Source organism: Hydra vulgaris, chromosome 03 (assembly GCF_038396675.1).
Source record: "Hydra vulgaris chromosome 03, alternate assembly HydraT2T_AEP".
Taxonomy (NCBI): Eukaryota; Metazoa; Cnidaria; class Hydrozoa; order Anthoathecata; family Hydridae; genus Hydra; species Hydra vulgaris.
In genome coordinates, this window is record NC_088922.1 from 41929432 (window position 1) to 41955555 (window position 26124).

At 25.3% G+C, this 26124-nt stretch overlaps 1 protein-coding gene across 2 annotated transcripts in view; it reads left to right on the forward strand.

Annotated features, from left to right (window-relative positions):
* The window catches only part of LOC100202008 (regulator of G-protein signaling 22), a 47381-nt gene that overhangs the window by 16321 nt on the left and 4936 nt on the right, over nt 1-26124 (forward strand). For both annotated transcript variants that reach the window (XM_065793255.1, XM_065793256.1), the window contains exons 5-17: nt 1431-1544; nt 2387-2697; nt 3213-3368; nt 7055-7127; nt 10360-10496; nt 12813-12951; nt 13216-13317; nt 14901-15095; nt 15647-15742; nt 15868-15994; nt 18499-18659; nt 18821-19024; nt 22019-22180. In XM_065793255.1, coding sequence (XP_065649327.1) covers nt 1431-1544; nt 2387-2697; nt 3213-3368; nt 7055-7127; nt 10360-10496; nt 12813-12951; nt 13216-13317; nt 14901-15095; nt 15647-15742; nt 15868-15994; nt 18499-18659; nt 18821-19024; nt 22019-22180 — 1977 coding nt within the window. The remainder of the gene's footprint in view (nt 1-1430; nt 1545-2386; nt 2698-3212; nt 3369-7054; nt 7128-10359; nt 10497-12812; nt 12952-13215; nt 13318-14900; nt 15096-15646; nt 15743-15867; nt 15995-18498; nt 18660-18820; nt 19025-22018; nt 22181-26124) is intronic.

The window sequence follows — 26124 nt, forward strand, 5'->3', positions numbered from 1 at the left end:
GATTTTTGCTTATTTACAATATTATTATCTCTCTATCTTTCTGATTATATTTCATTAATCCTTGTGTATATTTATTTGTAAATATTGCATACAACATGTTACATTTAAAATCAAATTTAAAAAAATATTTTAAAAAAATCTACCACCACCACAACTATAAATTTTTCTTTTTTTAATTGATACAATGATGGAAATATTTCAATTACGATAATAATAAATTTTTGTCCACTACAGTTAAGGAGGCCACTGCAGTCAAAGAGGCCACTAAAGTTGAGGAAGATTTTTATTTTTTTTTATTTAGTTATTTTTATTGTGTTATTACAACCATTTGATCCTATAGCTTGGAAACACAAACTTTGACAAGCAGGGCTGTTGCATAGAGAAACAAGTCAGGTATGGGACTACCAGGGACCTGCTAGAGATTGACCTTGGTACTTCTTGCTAATGAAATTAGTGGTTTACCACTACACTACTACTGCATATTGTTATTATAGTAAGGTAATGATTAATGAAAAAGCTATTACTTATACAAAAGTCTAAAAGAATATTTCACATATGCTGTTGCTTAATGAAATGTTTATAATATTTATGAGTTTTGTAAGAATGTACTTACTGCACTTTTCATAAGTCGATTGCTTACAATACAAGAGTTCAATCTAACTCTTATCTGACACACTTCATATTGTCATTTTCTAATATTTTTACTTATGCATTTTATGAAAAGTTGTAATAAGATATTATTATATTTATTCATTCAACATTCTCTAATTAAAATTATACTTTTTTTTATTATTTACTACTTCTCCAGAGAATCAAGTATATATATATATATATATATATATATATATATATATATATATATATATATATATATATATATATATATATATATATATATATACAGTCTTCTCTGTTTAGCCAGCGCTTTTGCGCTCAAGTCTTTTTGGGCTCGCCCACAAAAACTTTGGCAAGTGCATAAAAAAGGGTATGCCAAAATACTAAAAGCATTTTGTTTTAAATTGCAACAAAACATTTTTGTTCATTTGTGCAAATTTTATGAAAAATGGCTTTTTTTACTAGTTTTTTTTTTAATTATTTTATCTGGTATTTACTCAGAGCAATCTTTTCGCTATTTTTATTTTAATTTTAATAGCAGAAAAAAATGAAATTTTTAAGTTGCGAAAGCTAACTTAAAAATGACCATCCTTTCATTGCTTTTTCATGCACTGGCATTAAATTTCAGACGGAGAAGACTGTATAAATATATATATATATATATATATATATATATATATATATATATATATATATTTATATATATATATAATATTAAATTTGTCACTGCATGTAGGGTTAAAGCCGTAAAAAAATTTGTTAAAAATATTATTAATATTTATATTATTAATTATATAAAGTACTTTTCCTTTTAGTTCTTGGAAAAAGAAACTGGTTTTAAGTGGATTATGGTTCATCGCTTGACACTTTTTTTGCAAAGTACTCTCTTTGCTGAATACAGTCTAGCAAGATTGCTTTTTTCTAAGCATGTATGTAGTATTTTTTTCTTCTTTTTATTCACATGCATTATTACCTGTCTACCTTTAAATTTTAACTTAAGGTGATTTAAGTAAATTGAGACTATCATAAGTAACTATAAATAAATCAACTTTTTCATTAAAATTTTTTTATTTTTTATTTGGTGTGCAATAACAGTTTTATTTTTTGCATTTTTTTTTTGTACAAAGTTTGTAAAGATATGTAAGTGTCACATGATATTTCAATTGAAAAAAAAGTTCAAGTATTACATGATAGTTCATCAATTAAAAAAAATCAATAAGTTGATTATTATCTATTACCAATGACACATTTTTTGTAAAGCAAATAAATACAATTTCACAAAATAGTTATCTTAAATTTTAATATTTTTGGTACAAAAACAAATTATATTTGTTTTAATATCCAATTGTAATACAATTTTAAAAAATAAATAAAAATTAAAAGGAAGTAAAAAAGGTACCCAATAGTATCATTAACAGAACAGTATTTTAAAATAGGGGGCTAAGATAACTTACCAGCCACATACCTTAGCAGGTATCTATCAGGTAAGTTGTTAAAAAGAGGAGGAACAAAATGGAATCACTCTGATTTTTTACCTTCTGCAATAAATGTAAATATGCTAAAATTTTAAAAAGTATATAAATTTTTTAAAGTAAATTATTTTATAATTTTAAGATTAAGGATTTTATTTCTAAGATGTTTTTCTTTATGCATATTTCTCTAAGTAATACTGTCTAACATATTAAGCATATAATAAAAAAGCTAATTCTCAGAAAACAGGTTTTATATTTAATATTTTTAAAAATTAGCATGAAAATTCATTATTATCTAGAAAAAAATTATTAAAAAAATTGATGGTTTCCATCCATTACCAAAAGAATGGCAAGAATATAATAAAATATTATCAGAGCAACCAGTTGTTAGTGCCATCCAGTTGTCAGAGCAACCAGTTGTTAGTGGCAACCAAAATTTCAATAACATTATGAATCACTGTGATGCTTTAAAAAAATATTCAAAATTGATAAACAAACAATTCTTTGACTCTTTTAAAGATTTTCTCTATGAAACTGCTGGTGAAAGCTTGATGCTGCTGTGGATTGATATTGAAACTTTAAAACATCTTCCTTGCTTGCAGAGGGAAAGGTTAACTCTAAATTCTTTTTAATTTCATTTTGTGCTAATTATTTACTTTTGTGCTGTTTTTTGATCTTTTTAAATAAAAAAGAGAAAATGTTAAATTTTTAAGTTAAAAATATGTCAAAAATTTGAGGGTTTTTGTTGATAAATTTGATTTTATTTAAGAAAATGTTTAATAAAAAGAAAGGTATTTTAAATATAAATGAGTTTTTTTAAATTAATTAACCACTACACTTTTACACCCTACCTTTAAATTTATTTTTAATAATGTTGTCATTTTGGTTAAGTAGCACTTTTTGTTAATTTTTATTTAAAAATTAAAAAGTGCTGCAATAAGGAATTCAAAAATTTCTATCATGAGTTACGTTTTTACACATTTTATTGTTAATATATTATTAATTTATTATTATTATATTTTAAAACTATCATATTTCATTATTATTTTTTTTTACACATTTTATTATTATTATATTTTTTATTTAATTTGATAACTTTAGAATACTTTGAATTAATTTCTTTAGGTGTTTGCATTCAATAAAGGAACTTTTCTTTTCTTCTGGTTCTTCTTTTAAGATACCATATGAAACATTAAAATCATGGGGAATTGAAGGTCATTTCTCCTATGAAAATCTAATTTTGATTCAGAAACTAATTTTTAATCCCATTCTTACTTATTGGTAAGTCCTTATTGGTAACTCAATTTATTATATATACTATTGCTAACCCTATTTATTATGCATATATATATATATATATATATATATATATATATATATATATATATATATATATATATATAAATTAGTAAAAACACTTATCTAATTTTTATCTTTGACAGCTTGTTTCTCCATCAGTAGGTTCATCAGGAAGGAATCTTCCTGATGAACCTATTTTACTAATAAATAGGATGGTTCTTTTACTAATAAATAGGGTAGGTTAATTTTAGCTATTTTTTTTAATTTTGAGTTGTTTAAGGTTGCATTTACTGTGTCTAGGTTAGAAATAAGATTTTGACAAATCTCAAGTATCCTGGTTTAAGAATGGCTTGCAGATTTACATTTCAAGTCTTACTTTTGAACTAGCTTAGTTAGGTTGTTAATTTCAAACATTGAAATATTTTATTTTAAGTCTAGTAACCTTGTTTTAAAACATCTTGTTTTGAATTTATAAAGTAACCAATAAACGGTTTTTTAAAAAGCGCAATTGTTTTAAGAGGCCAATGAATTTTCACTAAATTGTTTACACGCATTTAAATTGAATTTTGCAAATCTTTTTGTATTTAAAAGTTCTTGTTTGTATTTATAAGTATTGTATCTTGTTTGTATTTAAAAGTTGGTTTTAAAATTAAATGTAGTTGAATAATTAAATAAAGTTGGTTCAAAAATGAAATTGCAATTTAAAGAAATTGTTTAATACCAAAGTTAAATACTTATGATTATTGTATTTAGAGTAATGTTTTTACCTGTCAAATATTACATAAGTTTTGTTTTGGAACTTCTGAAGTAGATTAACATATAAAACTTTTTGAAGGAACTAATGGTTATACTTCATAACTTCAATGACTTATACTCTCATGTGCAATGGCGACAGGGGAAGGGGGGATCTGAGTTGGGTCCCATCCCACATAGCAGGTTTTTAATAGTAAGTTTTGATATTTTAGGATTTTTTGGTGCTTTGGCCCTCACTAAAAAGGCACACCGTGGCCCATGACTCTAAGTGTGATATTTTAATATAGTTTACATATATTATTAGTCTATGAAAATGCCGAATGTTAAGGCTGCAGTTACACTGATGAAAAGTGAAAAAAAAATATTGTGGTGGCCCATGTGATTTATCAATGACAGATCCAAGCACTTTTAGGTTATTTAGTACTATTACTATCTTATTCATATAAATTCAAATGTAGATATGGTATTAGTGACTCAGCAAATTAGCAATAATATGAAATCAATATGGGCTACAGTAAACCCAAGTTTACCTCTTATAACTGACAATTCTTTTAATAAGAAAGTTAAAGATTCTATTGTACTTGTTAAGGATATTGATTGCAAGCATCGAAAAGCAAACACTAAAAGAAATCTTGATGCAAACTTGGACAAACTTTTTGATATTTCTGCGTGTTCCTGTTTATTAGATGTGTTTCTCTGTAGTGACGGAAAAGTTTTATGTAATAAAGAAAAAAGCAATGAAGAACATATTGTATGCCTTTGCTCTCAAAGTAATTAAGTACCTCTTGAAGACAGCTTATCTTCGTGATCAGAGGAAAAAAATTGGTCTAAAAGATGCACATCAACTTTCTTTCGCTGATAGATTATTTGTCAAAGGGATTTAAAGACTTGATAAAGAATGACAAAAAATATCTCTCCCTTATACCACATGTAAACTTAATTGAAGAAATAAGTGGTTTATCCAATACGGAGGTAAATGTTTTTTAACTACGTGAAATATTTGTAGTAGATAAAATAGGTGGTGAAACTGTTGCTACAAGCTTAGTTCTTGCTACCAAACGTTCAGTGTTTTACAAAAACATAACAGTTTGGAAAGTATACAAGTTGTTCTTTTTGATAATACTGCTACCAATACTGGACCAATAAGTGGCTTAGTGGTAAAACTAGAACAACACATAATTGGATGTGCCTCACATCAAAATGAACTTCCATTACAAGCTCTTTTTACAAAACTTGATGGTGACACAACTGGGCCAAGAAGCTTCAGTGGTCTACTTGGTAAAAGATATGCTGAAAATATTCAGGATAGAAATCAAGTTTTGTTTGAACATATTGAAAACCCAATTGTAGATGGGTATATTCCAGAAGAAATACTAAAATACCTTAATTGCAATCAAAGACTTTTATTTTAATATTGCAAAGGAATAGACTTTAGTAAAGTTTGTGATAAATGGGTTGCCTATAAAATTTGACCGCTTAACCATGCAAGGCAGTTAAGCAAGGCGGTTAAATATAGGTATTCGCCTTCTCTTTTTGTATACTAGAGACAATCAACCTACCATTTCTTTAAAAAAACTCGTATATTTTATTGTTCAGGTTTACGCTCCAGCATGGTTCGGAATAAAAAAATCTTCAAAATTTTACAAATTCCCGCGCCTTATTTTTTTACTATTACTAGAATGAATAATCTCCTCTTTGATAATGTTAAACTTGTTAAAAAAAACATTAAAAACAATGCATTGTGCCTAAAACCTGAAAATATTCTTTACGCCATGCTAAAAGATAATGGCAGCAAGATACAAAACTTTGGTTTTCAAATCTTACTGTCTCTAAGGCAAATAGTATTTTTTTATAGTTAACTAAAATAAAGTTTTGAAAAAAAATAACACATTAAATGTGGTAATTGGCTTCAGTTTATATTTATAGAGTAAACAACAAAAATTTGAAAGTAAATTTAAAGAAAATTCCGGAAATTAATTTTAATGCTAATCATTGGTATGAGTTGATTGACATCAGTATCACCAAAGTTACGGAACCCCATACAACATAACATTTTTCAATTGAGTAAATCCAATATATGATTGACAATAAAGTTAAACCTGAAATTCCCTAATTTCCATCTCACTTCCAGAGTGATGAGCGGGCGGTAAAACTTGTGTTGGAAGCATCCCAATATGTTTATGGGTTCAAGAATCGACACTAAATTGTAACCAAATGACTAAGCAGGGAGATGCGTAAACCATATATTTCAAAAGGACATTATTTTTAATCTTATGATGATATTTTTTAATTAAAAATGTGTATTTTAAAAATATATTTCCCTGTTCAAAATGTTTTAAATTGTGAAATTAATGTTTATTTTGATATTCTTATGTAAATATAAGAATAAAAGTTTCACTATTTAAATCTTCAAATAGTTAACAAGTTGTTATAAATTTAGCTTAATTTTTTTAAATTACTATAAATTTAAATCATTCAGCAATGCAAATAATATTAAAAAACATTTAAATGTGAACTTATTTAAAATGTCAATTTTTAAGGTGTTTTTTTGCATTATCCTACAAATCTTAAAAATTAAATCTGCAAGCGATTCATCCAAAATCTCTCAAATTTTGAGAGTAATCATATTTCAACTGTCTCCAACTACTACAATATTAGGCAATATGTGGAATTAAAATCAATCTACCCTAATACATATATATATATATATATATATATATATATATATATATATATATATATATATATATATGTATGTATGTATGTATGTATGTATGTATGTATGTATGTATGTATGTATGTATGTATGTATGTATATACACTTATTATTGGTAAGTTAAGTTTTTAACTTTATCTTATGATTTTTTTTTTTTTTTACATTTATTTACTTAATGTATTTATAATTTTGCTTGCAGGCTTCCACGATTTATGTTCCATTATTTGCTAGGAAAAGGTTCTAGTTTTGGAGTAGAATATTCAAATATTCAGGTAAAACTTGTTTGTGATTCATATTGCTGGTGTTTATATCACATTACTTCTTGGTAGTAATAGTAACAAATAACACTTGATTGAAAATAAACTTCATTATAAAAGTACCATTGAAAATAGTATAAACTTTATAGATTGTCATGGAGCCATAGATTTATGATCACCAAGCTTTCATAACTTTAGCTCCCCAATTGCTATGATGGCTCCTTTTTACATCTGTTAAAAATGCTCCTGCACCCAGAAATGTATGGTATTCATAAGAAACAGTGAGGGAAGAAGAATAGCTGAATTATTTTCATAATTTTTTTTATTTTTACTATATACTAACATGAATTTAAATTTTAGATTAATAAGTAATGCATATAGGGTAGATTAGGGTAATATGAGCACCTTGGTAATATGAGCATATTTAAAGATTTATTAGATGTAAGCAGTGAAGATAAAGTTGCTTTGTATTTTTTGAATCGACTTTATGTGGTGATAACAGGAATCAGTACAATTAGCGAAAATCTATATGCATTAATTAGTGGCTACTGTCTTATTAAAATGCTGTTAAATTTTTTGTTAAAATAATATCATCGTACATGAATAAATCTGTGGCGTAAAATTTTGGTACTAAAGTAATAAAATTAATTTTTTTATAAAGAAAAACATGTTAGCTACAAATCCAATCCATTTTTTTTTTGAAAAACAATGTATGAAATATTTAGTCTTGACTTTATTTAAAAATGCCATTTTTGTGTAATATGAGCATGCTCAGATTACCCAGTGTTTTTCATTGAAATTACCTAGTTCAAAGTCTTAAAATAGCAGTGGTTTTAATTGCTTTTTGAATAAAAACAAAACATAGTAAAATATTTTAATGTTTTAACAATACTAAATATTTTTCTGTAATTACTTTTCAAAAAATTTGAATTTTTATCATTCAAAGGTTTGAGTTAATAAAATTGAAAAAATAACGAACTAGTTTTGTTTTTTTTTCTTGCGGAAAACATAGTCGTATTTTTTCAACAAAAGTGGCTTAAAATTTGATCTTTTAATGAAAAGTTTTGTTAATAGCAATTCATTTTATTCCAAAAATCAGTTTTAATTGTCAGGTTGGTATTTTTTTACTTAATTAACGTTAAAGCGCCATATTACCAAGTGGTCTGGGTAATATGAGCACTTTTGCTACTTTTTTAAAACCTCTGTGTTTTTAAGAAAAAAGTTTGAGTGCGCTAATATCTAAGTGGATCATGAGTAGGTTTCCTAAAAATTGTTTATTCGCAAAAATTTTGTATCCAGCATAATTATTTTTGAAAACATTCCAATTTTCGTTCAAGGTGCTCATATTACCCTAATTTACCCTATATGCATAGAAGTTGACTTTTTGTATCAGGAGGGTATGTTAATTTTTAGGATAAGTTGCATATTTAGAATTTAAAAAAAAACAGTGACAAAAAATATAACTTTGTCATTTTTTAAAAAAGTGATATTTTTTAAATTGAAATCATTTTAATGCTAAGGTAAATGAAAGAATATTTCCTAGTTTCACTAAAGAAGAACATTACTCTGTTTTAAAGGTGTGTAGATAATTGCATGATTCCATTAGTCCAAAATATATTAACTTTTCTGGAACAAAATAAAGAAGTCACCTAGTTGGTGACTTCTTTATTTTGTTCCAGAAAAGTTAATATATTTTGGACTAATGGAATCATGCAATTATCTACACACTGATGAATTAGGGTTGAGCCAATTTAATAGAAAAACTAGATGGTCTAACTCTTTCTAAAAATAAATGGTCTGGACCATATATATAATGTATATTATAATATAACTTTTTAAATATTATCTATGTTGGGTGTTTAAAAAAATGTTAAATCAGAAGATTTTTTTACTTGTTTATAACTGAAAATGTTTCAGAATACCTCTATATAGTGACAGAGATAATTATTTGAACAAAAATGTTTTTTTTTTTTGAAAAGTAAACTTGGACAGGTAATTTCAGAAAGAAATAAGTTTATAATAAAAAAAAATTTATGATTGTTTTAAAACCAAATTTAATCAAGCATTTAATAAACAAAAAAATTTATATTAACTTTAACAAATATTATAAATTTTTAATGTTAAATAAGTAATGTTAAAAATTTGAACTAAATTTTGAAGACTTTTCTCTCTAAGTAATTAATTTCTTTGACTTTTAATATATATTTAATATAGATTATAATAAGTTCTGTCTTAAGCTTTTATGACTTCTGCAACATGCCATGTAGCTGGTTTTTGATCAACAAAAGCCCTCAGGTGTTCAATCAGATTGAGACCCTCAGGTGTTCAATCAGATTGACTACTGAAGTAATATGCTTCTGAATAAAAAACTCCTTTGCTTAAGGTCATTGTCTCGCTTAAGGTCATTGTCTTGTTGGAAGATGTTTTTTTTTGATTTTTTTTTAACCAAAGTTTTTCAGTTAAGATTAAAAGATTTTTATTTAGAATATAATTCTAACTTCAATAACCTCAGAGTCTATAATTCCATTGATCCCCATACCATAACATTGCCTCCGCCTCCTTTTAGCTTCTTGGTAAAGATCCTTTTTTTTTTTGCACCATCTTGACAAATTGTCAATCTATGCTGGATATCATATTATGTAGCTCCTGATTTTAGCTTATTTTATATATAGCCAAAAATATTGTACTTTTTAATCAAATCACTGATGGTTCCTAATGCCATTCTAGTCACTTCTTTTATCAACTTAAATGTTTTACCTTGCTTGAACAAGTTTTAAATTGAGCTTTCGTCTTTTCAATGATTTTAACTCCCATTCTTAATGATATAAATGGTAAGTCAAATGGATTTAAAAAATATCAGTTAATTATTAGAGGTTACTTATTATTAAATAACAATACATCACTAACTAAATACAATAAATAACAACTGTTGTCTAAATTTTTTTTTTTAATAACACTTTCGAAACTTTATTACAGAACAATATGTTTGGATAAATAATTTTAATTTTGATTTTAATACTCCTTAATGAGTCATTTAAATTTAACATCGAAAATTAATTAATTTCATTTTTTTTATTGTAATCAAATTTGTTTCATACTAATCATAAAATTTTTTTACATAATTTTATTTATTTCTGAAACAATCTGACAACCTGACAGTTTATTTTTCACAATTAATATTTTTGTTCTGACTGTATATTCTTGTTTTAGTTTTTTAATTTTATTTTTAATTTTTTCTGCTTTTCAGTCTTTCAATTGCTTTCAAAATGGTTATGATTTCAAACATAGTAATATGTTTTATTATCCAAATAATGTAGAAAACACAAACTGTCAATTTTTACCTGAGCTTTTACCTTTAAAAGTGAATGGATCTATGTTTAAAAGGTTGTTTTTTTTTTAATATATTTTGTCTTTTTCTCTCTTTCTTATAAATAAATAAATATATATATATATATATATATATATATATATATATATATATATATATATATATATATATATATATATATATATATATATATATATACATATATACATTAGGGTGCTCCAGCTGCCTTTTATTAATTTAAATTGGGTGAAAAGGTTTTAACTAAGAACTGGGCAAAATTCTGGCTTAAACCAAAAGTTTTTAAGTTGTAGCAGATTTAAATCAATGTCTTTTATTTGGGCATAGTTTGAAATTTTGCAATTTTTTGTTAACAATTCTCTGGGACAATCTAAGATAATTTTTTGTTACTTTAATCTGATTTGAAGAAGATTTTTGGTATACATGGAGTAGGATAAATAAGTTTAAGACCAGGTATGCTATTTGAGGAGCATAGTATAAGCTGCTTTTTTTGCGTAGCTATTTTTGTTTGCGTAAGAGATTGATTATTATTTTTTATCATTCTCTTTAATATGAAAACAACATGTCTCTGAAGTTTGGGATCCCTTCAAACTTCAACATCTAAAAATAGTCTAAAAATTATCTATTCAGAGTGTTAAAATACTAGTGCTAAAAATAGTTAAATTCTAAAACAAAAGAAACTAATTACAAAAACAATAAATTAATAACAAATTGGCAATAATACATTAAGTGCAAACCAATGGAACCAATATAACAGAAAATAAAGTTATTCTTACCTTAATTGAGTTGAATTTTATTTTCTTAAACTGTTACCTAATGATCCATTAATTAAATCATAAATTTTACTATAATATATAAAGTTTACTAAATTTTTATTACTATGTAGCAAATAATAAAAAAAAGTTGACTTGTTTGAAAAAGTTGATTTTAAAAAAATGTTTCTAATAAAAATCATACAAATGAAATATAAAAGATAATCCTATTATTTTGAGGTGACGTTTGTAAAAAAAAAAAAAAATATATATATATATATATATATTTTTTTTTTAATATATAAAATATATATATATATATATATATATATATATATATATATATATATATATATATATATAACCCTTTTAGATAAGTATACTTAAAAGTCAAATTTGAAAGTGTTTTACTTTAATAATTTCTGTATATATTATGTGCCTAATAAGTTAGTAGAGAACGTAATAAAAATACTGAAATTATCAAAAAAAGAAAAAAAAAATTTTGTAAATAAATAAAATGTTATTGAAAGGAAAGAGATATATATATTTATAGGGATAACTACACATTAAGAAAAATAGAGATACCTAATGCAAAATAAAAATAGAAATATATAGTGATTAATAAAAATAAAAATAGTGTATTTTCCCCTCTATAGTCAGAGATGACATTAGATTAAGATGAACAAAATGTCAGTGTATACAAAGTTGAATATAAAAAAACGTAAAGAAAATGTTACAAATCACAGGTTAAGCAACTTTAAATAATTACAAAAATATAAAAAAATAACAGCCTCCTAATTTTATAGTAATTTAAAGTACAGAACAACTATAGTCCAAATTATTGAATAAAAAACAGCCCAAATTACCAAACAATTCAACAAAGTTACATCAGAAACTACATAATAAACAATTGCTGAATATAAAATATAAAATATTGAACATAAAATGAATAAAACTGAATATAAAATATAAAATTAGAATGACATTTTTGGTTCCCATTTTATTTTTTAGAGTTCTTGGATGTTTTTTTAAGTTTCTTTCATCTTTTTTAGTAATATTATGTTTTTATTTTTATTATAAAAAAAAGTTTGTTTTCTATGACTTGTATAAATTTATTAATTGTATTTCCCCTGTATTAAAAAATTTTACTTGCTTTTATATACAAAATCTTGTAGAATCTTCACTTAATTTACAAATATTTTATTTATATTTCCTTTTCTAAACGAATTCATATGCATCTTCGTTTTCATTATATATGAAGATATGTAATGAAAATGAAGATATGCTAATATGCACCTTCATTTTCATTATATATGAAGACTTAAGTAAGTTTATGGAAAAGTGTAACTTCAAATTTTTGCTTTAAAAATAAATTGTTTTTTAATTGATCTTTGATTAAAACGTTATTTATAAAGTATTTATTCACTAATTTAAATTAATTTCCATAATTGAAATTTAAATAATTTGTTATCTATTTTTATAAGTTTGCAGTCAACGTTTTTTTAAAAACAATTATAATTTTTTAAAATATTAAGTAAAAAAAAAAAAGTAAAAATAGTGTATTTTCCCCTCCTTTCAAGTAAAAAACTTTCTTCATTTTAGTGCATTATTTGAAAATAATGGAAATTTGTTCTTTGGTGAAAAAAAACTGTCTTATTTTAATTCTTTAACCGAGATGTTGCAGTGCGAAAAGATTACTGGGTACTATTTCCTAAATTACTTGGAAAAGGTCAATAACTCTGTGAGTTTTTTTCTTTGACTTAATTTTTGAATGGCATTTTGAATGTTAAAAATGGTATTTTGAATGTTAAGAAATAAAACTTTAATGTTAAATTTTATTTATTTTGAATGTTAAAACTTAGAAATCATATTTTTATCAACTCCTCCTATTGTTTTAATTTTTAATTTTTTGTTATTATTCAATATTTTTATTTATGAGTTTTATTTTATTCAGTATTTTTAATTATGAGTTTTGCCAGAATTGCTATATATTTTTACTTTTCAGTTTTGGCGGAACTGCTATTTATTTTGGAAATCAGTTCAGCAGTACCATGACTTATTTTTTTCTTCTTCATTCTCACCTGACTCTGTGAAAAAGAAAGTTAATGTAAATATATATGTTTGATCCCACATTATAATAATGAATTTATATATTGTATGTTAATATAAAATGTTAAAATAATAGTATTACTGTGAATATTAATTAAAATTTTACCATATGTAGTTTATGTCTATTAAAAAAAAAAAATTTTTTTCTACTTTTCTGTTTTTCTGATGACAGAAAAAAAATTTCAAAAAATGAAAAAGTTAGATAACTTGTTCTTTTTTATTTATTTTGTTAAACATGCTTAATCTAAAATATGCAAATTATCTGCCTCACCTGCCATTTTTTATACATAAGACATAAATGGTTTGACAAGGGTTTAACATTCATTGCAAATAACTCACATAATCGCGCACACACAAGTTATATTACATGAAGTAATATTGGAATATGTTTCATTTATTTTACATATTAATTTGAATTTCTCGGCTATAGATTTGTGTTCATGCTGTTTTTGACTGAACCTAAGTTGTTGGGAATTTTTTTCAGATTTGACTTGGATGAATTGATTAAAAGTGACAGCGCATCAATTATATGTTCAACCCCAAGACTTGTCATAAGAAATTCAACATTTATGTAGTAGCAAATACTATCGTATTTGCTACTACATAAATGTTCTCATTGCAACAAATTGCACAAGTTTTTTGTTCCTATGCTGAAAATGTGAAGTAGTTGTACCCTATACCAGTTAATGAAGTTTCTAAAGATGTGAGCTAAGCTGGTCAGCTTGATCTTTAGTTAGTACCAGGTCTCATGCATTATCAAAGTTAGTACCAGGTCTCATGCATTATCAAAGTTAGTACCAGGTCTCATGCATTATCAAAGTTAGTACCAGGTCTCATGCATTATCAAAGTTGATCTTTAGTTAGTACCAGGTCTCATGCATTATCAAAGTTTAGCCCTATCAAATAAATATTTTTGATTGTCTGAGCTTTTAGTAGAAAATAAAATAAAACTTCTTTCTTGTTTTTCTTTATTAATTGTGTATTCTATAGGTGCTGTTATTATTGGAAGAGTAATTGAATCATGTGGAATTTGTTTAAAAATCAATACTAAAAAGATGTACATATTTTGTAAGAGAATTCTATGATGTCTGACAAACAGAAATAATAGTATGGACTTGATTTATGCTCTAAATGCCAAATGATTTTTGTTCTTTGCTTTTTTTTTATCTAACCACACAAGTTGCATGCATTTTTTAAACAGATAAACTGCTATGACTATGACTTAACTCTATCAACCATGGAGCTGTATTAGAACAAATAAAACATCTTATCATGTGTCTACAGTTTGTTTTTGTTTAATAAAATGAAAGATTACCACTTTAATACAGGCTTTTATTTAAAATATTACACTGTAATATTTTAAATAAATGTCAAATTTTTTAGTTTTTTAAATATATAAAAAAAAAAAAAATTATTAACACTATTTAAACTGAATTAAAAAATGTGGTTTCTGTCAGCTATTTTGTTGTAAATGCTATTCTATTGCTGTGTATTTGATTTCAAGCACTAATGTTCAAATTTTGTTTAACATTTAGACTGTTGCTATATATATTATACGTCTTTTTACATATATTGTTTTAGTATATCTACTCAATATTTATCTGTCCAATGAGTAAATATGATTTGAAATTGCCTGAGGAAGTCAACAAAAAAATTTATGATAAACTAGACCCTCCTTATGAAGATCTGTTTGATAATGTTGAACAAGAAGTTTTGTTGGTATTATTAACACCTTTTGTTCAACTCATCGAAAATGAAAATCTTGAGTATGAAATGGTATTTAATGATTCTTTAAATAATTTTAAATTTAAAACTATTAATTATAATTAAGTAAAGGGGCCATCCATAATGTACGTACGCAGGTATGGGGGGAGAGGGGGTTTCCCAAAAGCGTACGAATGCATACAAGGGGGAGAGGGTGTTAAAGAAAGTGAGTTTGTACGCGGTTTGATATCTCTCCTAAACATGATTTTTTTTTTTTGAAATATTGAATTTCAGGTGTGTAACAAATCAGAATTGTGTTTTTTTTCTGACATCAGTTACATTTTTTTTTTAAGTTTCTTTATAAATAATGAGGAGAGAAAAAAAAATCGAGTTAATTTTGGAAAAAAAAAAAATGTGTACATACGTGGAGGGGATCTTCAAAAGCGTACAGGTTCGTACAGGGGGGTTCCTAAATCAGTGGTTTTACTGCGTATGTACTTTATGGATCCCCCAAAGACAAAAATAGAGTTTAAAAAATTTTATAAAAATTAAATATGCTAACTTATTCAGTGAGAAAATTCACTATATAACCTTCATTTAATATCTTTTTTAAAACATTTAAGTTAGTTATTCGTGAACGCTTTGATTATATTCATGATGAAAATACTTCTGATTTAAATGGTAAAGTTCAAACTATAATTGAAAAGGAATGCTTCAAGGTAACTTTGCTAAATAAATATGTTATTTTGATGTCATTGTTGTTTTTCTTTTTATTACTAGTTTTAATGTATAATTAAATACATAACTGATTTTAAATAAAATCTAAAAAATATATTTTATGTAGAGTTTATTAGAAATAGGTATGCAAACGAATCATCATAAACAAGAGAATGATGATTTTATCCAGTTACTTAAAAATGAGGACAGTAGAAGAAGTTTTCAAATTTACTTGGAAACCAATCATAAAATAGGTAACCTTTTTGAAAGATTAAAAATTATGTTAGTTTTAAAAGTACATAGTTTTCAAATTATTGTATTAACTATAATAAAGTAATAAATATTAGAAACAACTGAGATTTAACTTGCTCCCTGTTTTGTTGACAAGTTTTAAATTGATAAAGTTGCTAAACTTATGTATTTTTATTTTTTCTAAAATAAAATTTTAAAAATACATCAACTAAATTAATTAGTTAAATCTTAAAATCAATTTTTTGTTTGAAATATATTTGAAAATCATTATTATTAAATGTTTGATTTGAGACTAATCTAGATTGCATTTCTTCTAGCTTTAACAGGCTGTATTTTTATTGACTTTAACATAACTTCTTTATACAGTAGAATCTCATTCTACTGTATATAGAAATCCCCAACTCGGAGCCTGGATAAGTTGGACTTTTACTAAGTTGGGCACATTTTCAATTCCCCTATAAAATCATCTACTTAAGTCATACTCTGATCAAACCATTCGTACTGTTTTTTGGGTCCCTTTGGCAAAAAACTTTGCTTAACTTTTATTTTGAATTGCATATAAGTGCATAAAATAACTAAACCTACAATACTTCGATAAAAATTCCAAACTTTGAACGCTCGAAATAAAATACCTTTGCATCAAATAAACATTTACACTGATATCTTCAATTCGATTAAGTTTCAATTCGGTTCTATTTATTAATAACGATTAAACTAAAAATGCAAAACTTACAACGTTTATAACTTAAATAACTTTGCTTCAAATATGATTTAACAAACTAAACATTTTCACTGTTATTTTCAATTTGGTTAACTTTGATTAAATTTTATTAAAAATGTCAAAGCTGAAAGCTAACAAGTAGAACTATAATAATATGTTGTCACTGAAACAAATATTAATTTCGGACTTTTTTTGTTTATAGTATATATTATATATACAAAAATATATATTTCACATAAGATTATAGTCGGACATTTTCAAAAAATTTGACATAACAAGAGCTTCGCTGAGTCCAAGTTAACAGGATTCTAGTGTATATATTGACACATTTCTTGGAGTAAAAATAATTAACATGTTTTTATTAGCTTGAAGTAAAAATAGTTAACATATTTCTAATGGCTTAAAGTAAAAATAATTAACACATTTCTATTGGTTCGGAGTAAAAATAATGATCATATTTCTATTGGCTTGGAGCAAAAATAGTTTCATAAATATTTTCAAAGAAAGTCTTTTAACAAAAGTTTTGTTTCCTTAGTAATAAAATTTAGAGATAATTTTTTCATATAAAATTTATTCTATCCTTTAATGAAAAATTTTTTAACTCCTGTGTACTAAATCTAGTGGCGGTAGTAAAAGATATATTATTTAAATTTTTTAAATGATAACACAATAGTAGTGAATGTTGAGAGAGAACGAAGTACACAAGAATTAAGGAGAATTAGTTTTTGAAAAACTGTTTATGTGAACCTGTCTTGTACTGGCTGTAATTGATTAAAAGTTTATGATTAGAGAATAAAATTGAAGGTGAATTGATTATTGATGTTATTGAGATATGAGATAAGATTGTTATAATTTAAAAAAAAACAAATTGTATATAAAGCTTTTGTCTTTTGAATGAACCAACATGTGTTTATTTAAGAAATCCATCAACATTTATTAATCTGAGTTACAAAAAAATGTTGTATTTTTTTTACTCAACTTTTTTTTACTTTTTGTTACTCAAATTTATTTTCTGTGTTTTATTTATTTTCTTATGATAAGCATATTAAAAGTGATGTAATAACCGTTGAAACTTTTTATCTGGGTGTTGTTTTTCAGTGTATGCTTGTTTGTGCTTTAATTACTGTTCAAAGTGTATGTGTGTAAAAAAAAGTTTAAAAGTGTGATACAGAGAAGTGCATAATGTAACAGTCCACAGAAAATAATTAAATATTTATTTATTTTTTAACTCATAGTTTGTGATTTGTTTTCCTTAGTGTTATATATAATATAACATTATATATATTATATGTCATAGTTTATGATTTGTTTTCCTTAGTGTGTGAAATTAGGTAGAGTACATTACTCTTTGATGTACCCTAACTGGTAGAGTACATCACTTTACCAGAGTGATGTACTTCAACTGGTGCATCACTCTGGTAGAGTAATGTATTCTAATTGGTAAAGTACATCACTCTAGCAGAAAATATATCACTCTACCAGTTAGAGTACATCACTCTACCTGTTTAAGTACATCACTCTACCAGAGTGATGTGCACTAACTGGTAGAGTACATTGCTCAACAATATGACCCATTAAAGGTGTTTAAGAATAAATATATAGTTATTGCTGTTGTCTCTGACAACAACACTTTATCAATAAATATAAAAGACTTATAATTATAAAATATAAAATTTCTATATAAATAGACTATATATTTACTTTATATATTTAAAGACTATTGTTACATATTATAACTAATGTTTTCTTCTATTATACTATAAATGGTATATTCTTTAATAACAGGTTTTATGGATCTAATGGCCTATATTGACATGCAAGATTATGTAAATATTTCAGATCTATCCTATAAAGACACTCAAGCATTGTATATTTCTCAAAAATGGTTTAATGAAAATTATTTCTTAGGATCTAATTCACCTGCACCTCTAGAAATTGTGAAAAATGTATGTGGTAAATTTTTCATCAACAAATTTGACACTTTTTAAAAGTGTTTATTATAATTAAATTGAATTATAGTTTTTAGCGGTAATATAATTGTATTAATGTATTTTATAGTTGTTGTTTTTTTTTGTTTTAATTTAAATTTTTTTTGTTTTTGTTAAAGCTTTTATTGTTTGACGAGAAAGTTAGTGATTCTATTTATCAAGTGCCTAATGAATTAGCAATTTTGGAACTGCAAAAATATGTCTACAGGCGTTTGGAGCATTTCTATTTGAATATGACATCAAACAAATATTTGCAGAATGCTAAAGATGATTTACCTAAGAAAGTTTCAAAAAAAAAAAATCAAATTAGATATCTGAACCAGGTAACATCTTTTATAGAGTTGAATAATTTAAAATATGTTTATATTATCAGAAATTTGGTTAAGTCTAAGAGAATTATTTTCTATTATCCTTGTTAAAAAAAAAAAAAAAAAAAAATAATAAATAATGTTTATACATGGTTAAATAAATAGATTTCCATTTTATCATTTTAACTTGACATTAAATTGTCAGGGCTCAAATTAAGTGATTGCAAATTGTAATATCTGAAAATGCATCCGGTATTTAAATTTTCAGCTTTTTAAAAACTGTTAACTCTGTTTTATCACTAAACTTGATAGCTGTTATTCAATAAGTTGATCTTGAATTATGATATAAAATCTTATTGTGAAATCATATTATTGCTATTATTTTTATTATTTTTAAAGATTATGATTTAAACTTTTAATTCATTTTATAAATCATCAAATAAAACTACAAAAAAAAAAGCACGATAAAGTACAATATAATTATTAAAACAACCGCTTTTCACAACATCCTTAACAGCCTACAGATCACAACAGCCTAAAGGAATTTAGCGGTGATCAAATATTTTAAGGAAAAAAAATTGTTAAATAAGATATAAAATACTTTTATATCTTATTTAAATCTTATTCAATATTTTCTTATAAATTAAATGCTCGTTACTTTTTTGCAGATATGTTTACAAAATTAAATGACGGAGGAGTTTAAAAATATATAAAAACTAATTTAAACTTTTTACAGTTATTTTAAAGCAAAACAAAAAAATTCTAATAACTTATTTTAAAGCATATCTTTTTTATTATTATTTTTATTATCAATTAATTTCTAATTTAATACATTAAAATTTTTTTTGTTTAATGTTTCCCCCCTAAACAAAAATCGATATTTATGTTTCATACAACGTGCGAATAGCTTTAGCATAATTTTTTATTAGTTGATTTTTAAATTACCGCACAAATTTTTCGGACCTTTAGTAATAATAATTTTTGTCTTAACTTATTTATTTCTATAATCTTCAAATTACCTGGTGTTTAAAATAATAATTAATAATATATAATTTTTACTGTTATTATTTTTGCAGTAGTAAATTTATTGTTTTGTTTTTTCATTAATATTTGCAATATACAATAAATTGACCATTTCATTAAAACGTGCTCACGGTTTTTAATAAATTAAGAATTTAATGACCAGAAATATTTCTGGATATTGCAATTTGCGATCACTTAATTTGAGCCTTGATAGTATTATTCTTGAGGAAATCCATTCCCTGTTTTTATTTTCTTTATACCCCTACCCATTAAACCTATACACATCAGCTACTTCTAAGTAGTTGCTTTCAATGTCTATGAAGCTTTACCATTTTTATAAAAATAAAAAGTTATCATGAGAAAAAAACTTTTAATAATTTGGTCTGTAGTTTTCACAGTAATGCATACCATCAGATTTCTGACATCTTTGTTTAAAGTTACTCAGTTGTTATATAATAATGTCTTAACTTTTTTATTTTTTCCTTATCATAGCTCTTTATAAATTTATTTTTGTTTTTCATTTTTAACATATGACAAATAAAAATTAAAAATAGATAAAAGCATTACTATAGCTTTAATTACTGAACTAAGTTTTAACAAAAGAATTTTTACTCAGCCAATTCAATTATATTTAAAAAAAGTTGTTCAATAAAGTTATAAGCAACTGAACCTTGGCAAATTGAAGTCAGTTAAGCATATAGTTTTGCCACTTCCTGCTTCATTTTGTAGAGAGTTTTTTATAGATACATTTATAGATACAGAGATTTTTTATAGAACATTAAGTGGATTTTTTACTTTTAACATTTTTTATTTTATTTGTATCAAGAAATTTACCATCATCATCAGCATAGTATGAACTACCTAAATCCTGCCAGAACAAATATATTTTGGTAACAATTACTTACTTTGACAATCCATGTATCTTTCTTTATTGATTGCCATTTTTGATGAGATGATTAATGAGATTACTTTTTTTTTTTTTCAAAGGTTTGATTTGAGCAAAATGGTTATAGGTTTTATGTGAATTTGTTATCAGCATGTAAAGTCTATGTGATTTATAATGATGACTGCAATTAAATCTTTGAGCTGATTGACAATGGGAAACTCAATCAGAGTCATTAAATATTTTTTGATTTTGTTTAAATTTTTTTTGTCTACTTTTTTAACTACTTTCTTTTTTATCTTTAATACCCTAAAGTATTTTTTACATGATCAAGAATACAGTAGATTTTGCTACTAATTACTTTCATTTAGAAAATTTGTCTTTCTACTTTTCTCATCTAGAAAATGTTTTATACTAAAAAATTTTGGTTTATTAAGCTGCAAATTTCTTAATAGCACTTTTTAAGTTCTTCTTGCACGTCTAATTTTATTTGAGCAATGGAAACGTGAATTTGAAATTTGTTTTTACTGTTTTATTTTAAATAAACAAATAGTTTTTAGTGAAATAGATTTTAAATAAATTTTTAAAAATTTTAAAGATTTTAAATAAATAAATTTTAGTGAATTAAAACTTGTTATATCTTTTATTTGCCAAATTTTCAGTTTCACTTTTAATTATAAAAATAAGTTCTAAAATTTGAAAGCTCATTTAAATTGGACAAATTTGTCGCTCCCTTCAGGATTTAAAATTTAAGATCGAACTCTTATAATTAGAAAACTCTTGTAATTTGAACATATTTTGAGACCCCTTGAGGGTTCAAATTAACCAAGTTCAATTGTAGTATTTATTGTCTAGGTAACCAGTCATTTTATAAATATACATTTTGCTGTATATAATCCCCTAACTTATTAGTGATTTTTGAAATAGATTATTCATTCTATATCATTTTGGGCTTTGTTAGTTTTTGTCTGGGTACTGTGTGAACATTTTATTGGAGAGAAAAATAAGAATTTTTAATGATTTTTTTACTTTAATTGTAACCTTTTTAGCTTTAAACCATTTAAAGATTTAACAATTTATAGACAATAATAATTTATCTTAAGCAATCAGACATCAGATTTAATGAAAATAGTTGTGAAGTCAAAGCTTTTCGTAATGCACTCAATGAACCAAACGTGTGTGCTTTATTTAAGAAATTTATCAACACGTATTACTCTGAGTTAGAAAAAAATTTAGATTTTTGGTTAGAAGTGCAAAAATACAAGGTAAAGTTTTTTCTTATATTCAATATTTTCTTATGATAAGCATTTGGAAGGCAACATAATAAGCATTGATATACTTTTCTTTTTTTTAGGCGTATTATTGTGAAAATATGTTTGTTTGTATTGTTTTAATTATTGTCTATTTTGTATGTGCGTACTATTATGGTAGAACTGTATTAGATACATTTTTAAAAATCATTAGCTGGATTAAAATATTCATAGTTTAACTCAAATATGTTTTCTATATTTCAAATGATTGATTTTTTATGGTTTGAAAATGCAAGGTTTATTTACAGTTATTTTGGTTAGGTTTCTCATGTAGTGTTCTTATATTAAGTTACAAAATAAAATAAAATTGATAGTTGAATAGCCAAAAACAATAATACAGCTTTATTAGACATAATTTTGTGCACTGTAATTTTATTTATTACTCTTTTTATTATATTATTCACTTCCCCAAGGCCAAGAGGCTACTTTTATTATGATTAAAATCCTCTCTCAACTCTTTAACTCCAAAACATGAATCTTGAAGAACAAGGTCGCTGCGCTGAGAAATAAGTTGAGAGTGGTCCAGGGAGGTAGTGGAGATGGAACTTGGATCAAAAATTGAACTTGCTTATAAAGCAAGCGCTCTACCACTACACTGCTACTGCATACTTAAAGAGTGGGAATAGTGTGTATATATATAGTATATATATAAGTATGTATATATACTTATATATATACTAATATGTATATATATATATATATGTATGTATATATATATATATATATGTATATATATATATGTATATATACATATATACATATATATATATATATATATATATATATAAATATATATATATATATATATATATATATATATATATATATATATATATATATATATATATATATATATATATATATATATATATATATATTTAGAAGAAAGTGTCTCAATAAAAATACTCATCTAGGGTAGATGTTAAACGCATTCGGTTACTGATTTGTAGAAGGCCCCCTAGGTAAAGACTAAAGGAGTAAACATATTCTATCTGTTGACCACCCTTGCACCCCTGCTTCATCTATTAGGCTGACGTAGATGTATTTATAATAGTCTCTATTTTTATGACTAGGCAACTCATTCTATTATCTCCTAATGAGGGTACGGTTCTAAAATCAAGTTTTATGATTCTGAGGCCAGGTGGTAGTCAGTTTTTCCAAACTCTCTAGTCGCTCTCAGAGAGGCTGATTCTATTAAAAGCTGTAAAATATCAGAGAACGAACAATGCCATGTTGTGCATGGATGGTGCCTCTGTTCATACTTTTGGCGTGCATTGTCCAGGTCACATTTGGAGCCCTTTGTTAAGTCTTAGGGTTTATTAGTAGTAATGAGGCAATTTCTTGGACTATTAAATAGTGTACTGAGCACTACCTGTGCTTTGAGTCAAGTTCTTTAACACATTTAAAAATGACCAAAGTACCAAAAACTATAAAACACAAAAAACTATAACCATCACCAAGCTCTTTAAATCTATCATTCATCATTTGTGGTCTTCGAAGTAACTTTTCTTCTATTGAGTCTTATCTCTTGCAAAGTTCACCAGACCTATTTGCTCTTTTTGAGACTAATTTGAGTTCGCATGTCTCATCTTGTGATCTTAGTGTTGATGGTTATCTTCTATTAATTCATAAAGACTCCAATAGTCACATGCTAGGCCTGGGCATCTACATTCGTAAAAATTCACACATTTTTAGGGAAAATAAGTTTGAATTCACAGCCTATTTTATTTAGGTGCTTTTGTTTAGCACCACTTCACTCTGTTGTCTTTCTCTTTGTTCTATATCGCTCTCCTTCGTCTCAAGACTGCACTCTTTGTGATGTTATTTCTGATCAAATTGACCAAGCCTTTTCTCTTTATCCTTCAGTCAATATTGTTGTTGTTGGTGACTTTATTGCTCATCACACTGAATGGCTTGGTTCTAGTGTCAGTGACTCTGCAGGCATTAAGGCCTACAACTTTTTCCTTTCTCAATCTCTAATACAAATAGTCAACTTTCGAACTTACTTTCCAGACAATCAGAATTATTTACCTTCTCTACTCGCTTTATGTCTTGTGTCTGATCCTAGTCAGTGCTCAGTTTATCCACATTTCTAATCATGGTTTGATCTCTCTACAACTTTTATCTCATTCTTCTTCATTATCAGAATCCCCTAATTATCGTACCTCTTACAACTTCCTTAAAGCTGACTTGGACTCATTCGGTGATTTTCTTTGTGATAGCCCTTTTGTGATTCTAACGTAACTTCTTAGATTCAGGCTGGCATGGAATCCTTTATTCCCTCTCGACTAATCCGAATCAAGCCTCACTCTTCTCCATGGTTTTCCTCTCATTGTGCTGCTGCAATTTCCAATCATAACTATTACTTGATAGATGGGGATTAGATCTTTTTATCAAAATTGATAGATGGGGGTTAAACAATTTATCAAAACAAGACTTGATAGATGGGGATCAAACCTTCATGAGCTTCAACTGTCATAGTGTGCTTAAAACCACACTCACAAGAAACAATACCAGTCATAGCATAAGCAAATATTAAATACTGATATCTTTAAAAATAAAATAAAATTACCCCTGTAAATACATATATATACATATATATATGTGTGTATATATATATATATGTGTGTGTATATATATATATATATATATGTGTGTGTATATATATATGTGTGTATATATATATGTATATATATATATATATATATATAATATATATATATATATATATATATATATATATATATATATATACAACCCTCAGTGTGACCATAAAACATACAAAGGTGTGACCATAAAACATAGAAAGGAGGTCGGCAATTTTTTGCCGACCTCAAACACTTGCAGGTTGGCAGTTAGGTTGGCATTACTGAATGCCCACCCTAATTCCGGGGTTGTATATATATATATATATATATATATATATATATATATATATATATATATATATATATATATATATATATATATATATATATATATATATATATATATATATATATTGGAATTCCTTAATCAACATTTCTTGTAATATAGTTCAGAATTTCAATTAAATTTTGTACATTCCTATTTTTAACTACACCATGCTTTTGATTAGTTATAAGGTTATTTTCATAAAGATATTTTTCAAGTCTGTTTTTTTTTATTATGTCTTAAGGTATTTTAAAAGTAATACAAAGAAGCAACATAGATCTATTATTTCGAAAATCAGTCACTTTTTTATATAGTACAGTTATTTATTATTTGCTTAATGAATTTAATTTGGTAGTTGACCTTTTTCTATTGACTCCATAAAAATTAGTGTGAGAAGAAGAGAAAAAATGATAGCACAAGCTTTGTATGCTTTGTTTTGATCAAGATTATTTAGCCTTTCAAGAATATCTTCATAATGAATATCCTTAGGAGTTAAATTAAAGTGTTATCAATGACGTTTGATTTGAAAAATGAAGTGCACTTTTCATTCTTTAAAATAAAAACATTTTAAAAATTTTTATACATTGTTACAAATTGTAATTATAACAACCTAGATCTAGTTAAGACATTTCAACTGTCAAAAAGCAGGGATGAATAAAAACATTGGATTGCTATAATGCTAAGTGACAAAATTTCTAATATTAAAAACACCATGGTTAGTGAAAGACATGTTACTGAGGCCTTGTGATGCTCAATCAGTATTGATTGAGCATCGCGATCATTGAAATCTTGCCATGCAAAAAAATATGTAAAAGTCTTAGTGTTTGCTGTCAAGAGGAGGATGAATTAACTAAGTTGCTAATTTGCAAGACAAGCTAGAAAATATAATTTTTTCTAAGTAAAATAAAAATGTAATGAATTTAGTTTCTCTATTATTAACTATTTATTTAATGGTATATTATGTATCCAGTCCCTTTTTGATGGAA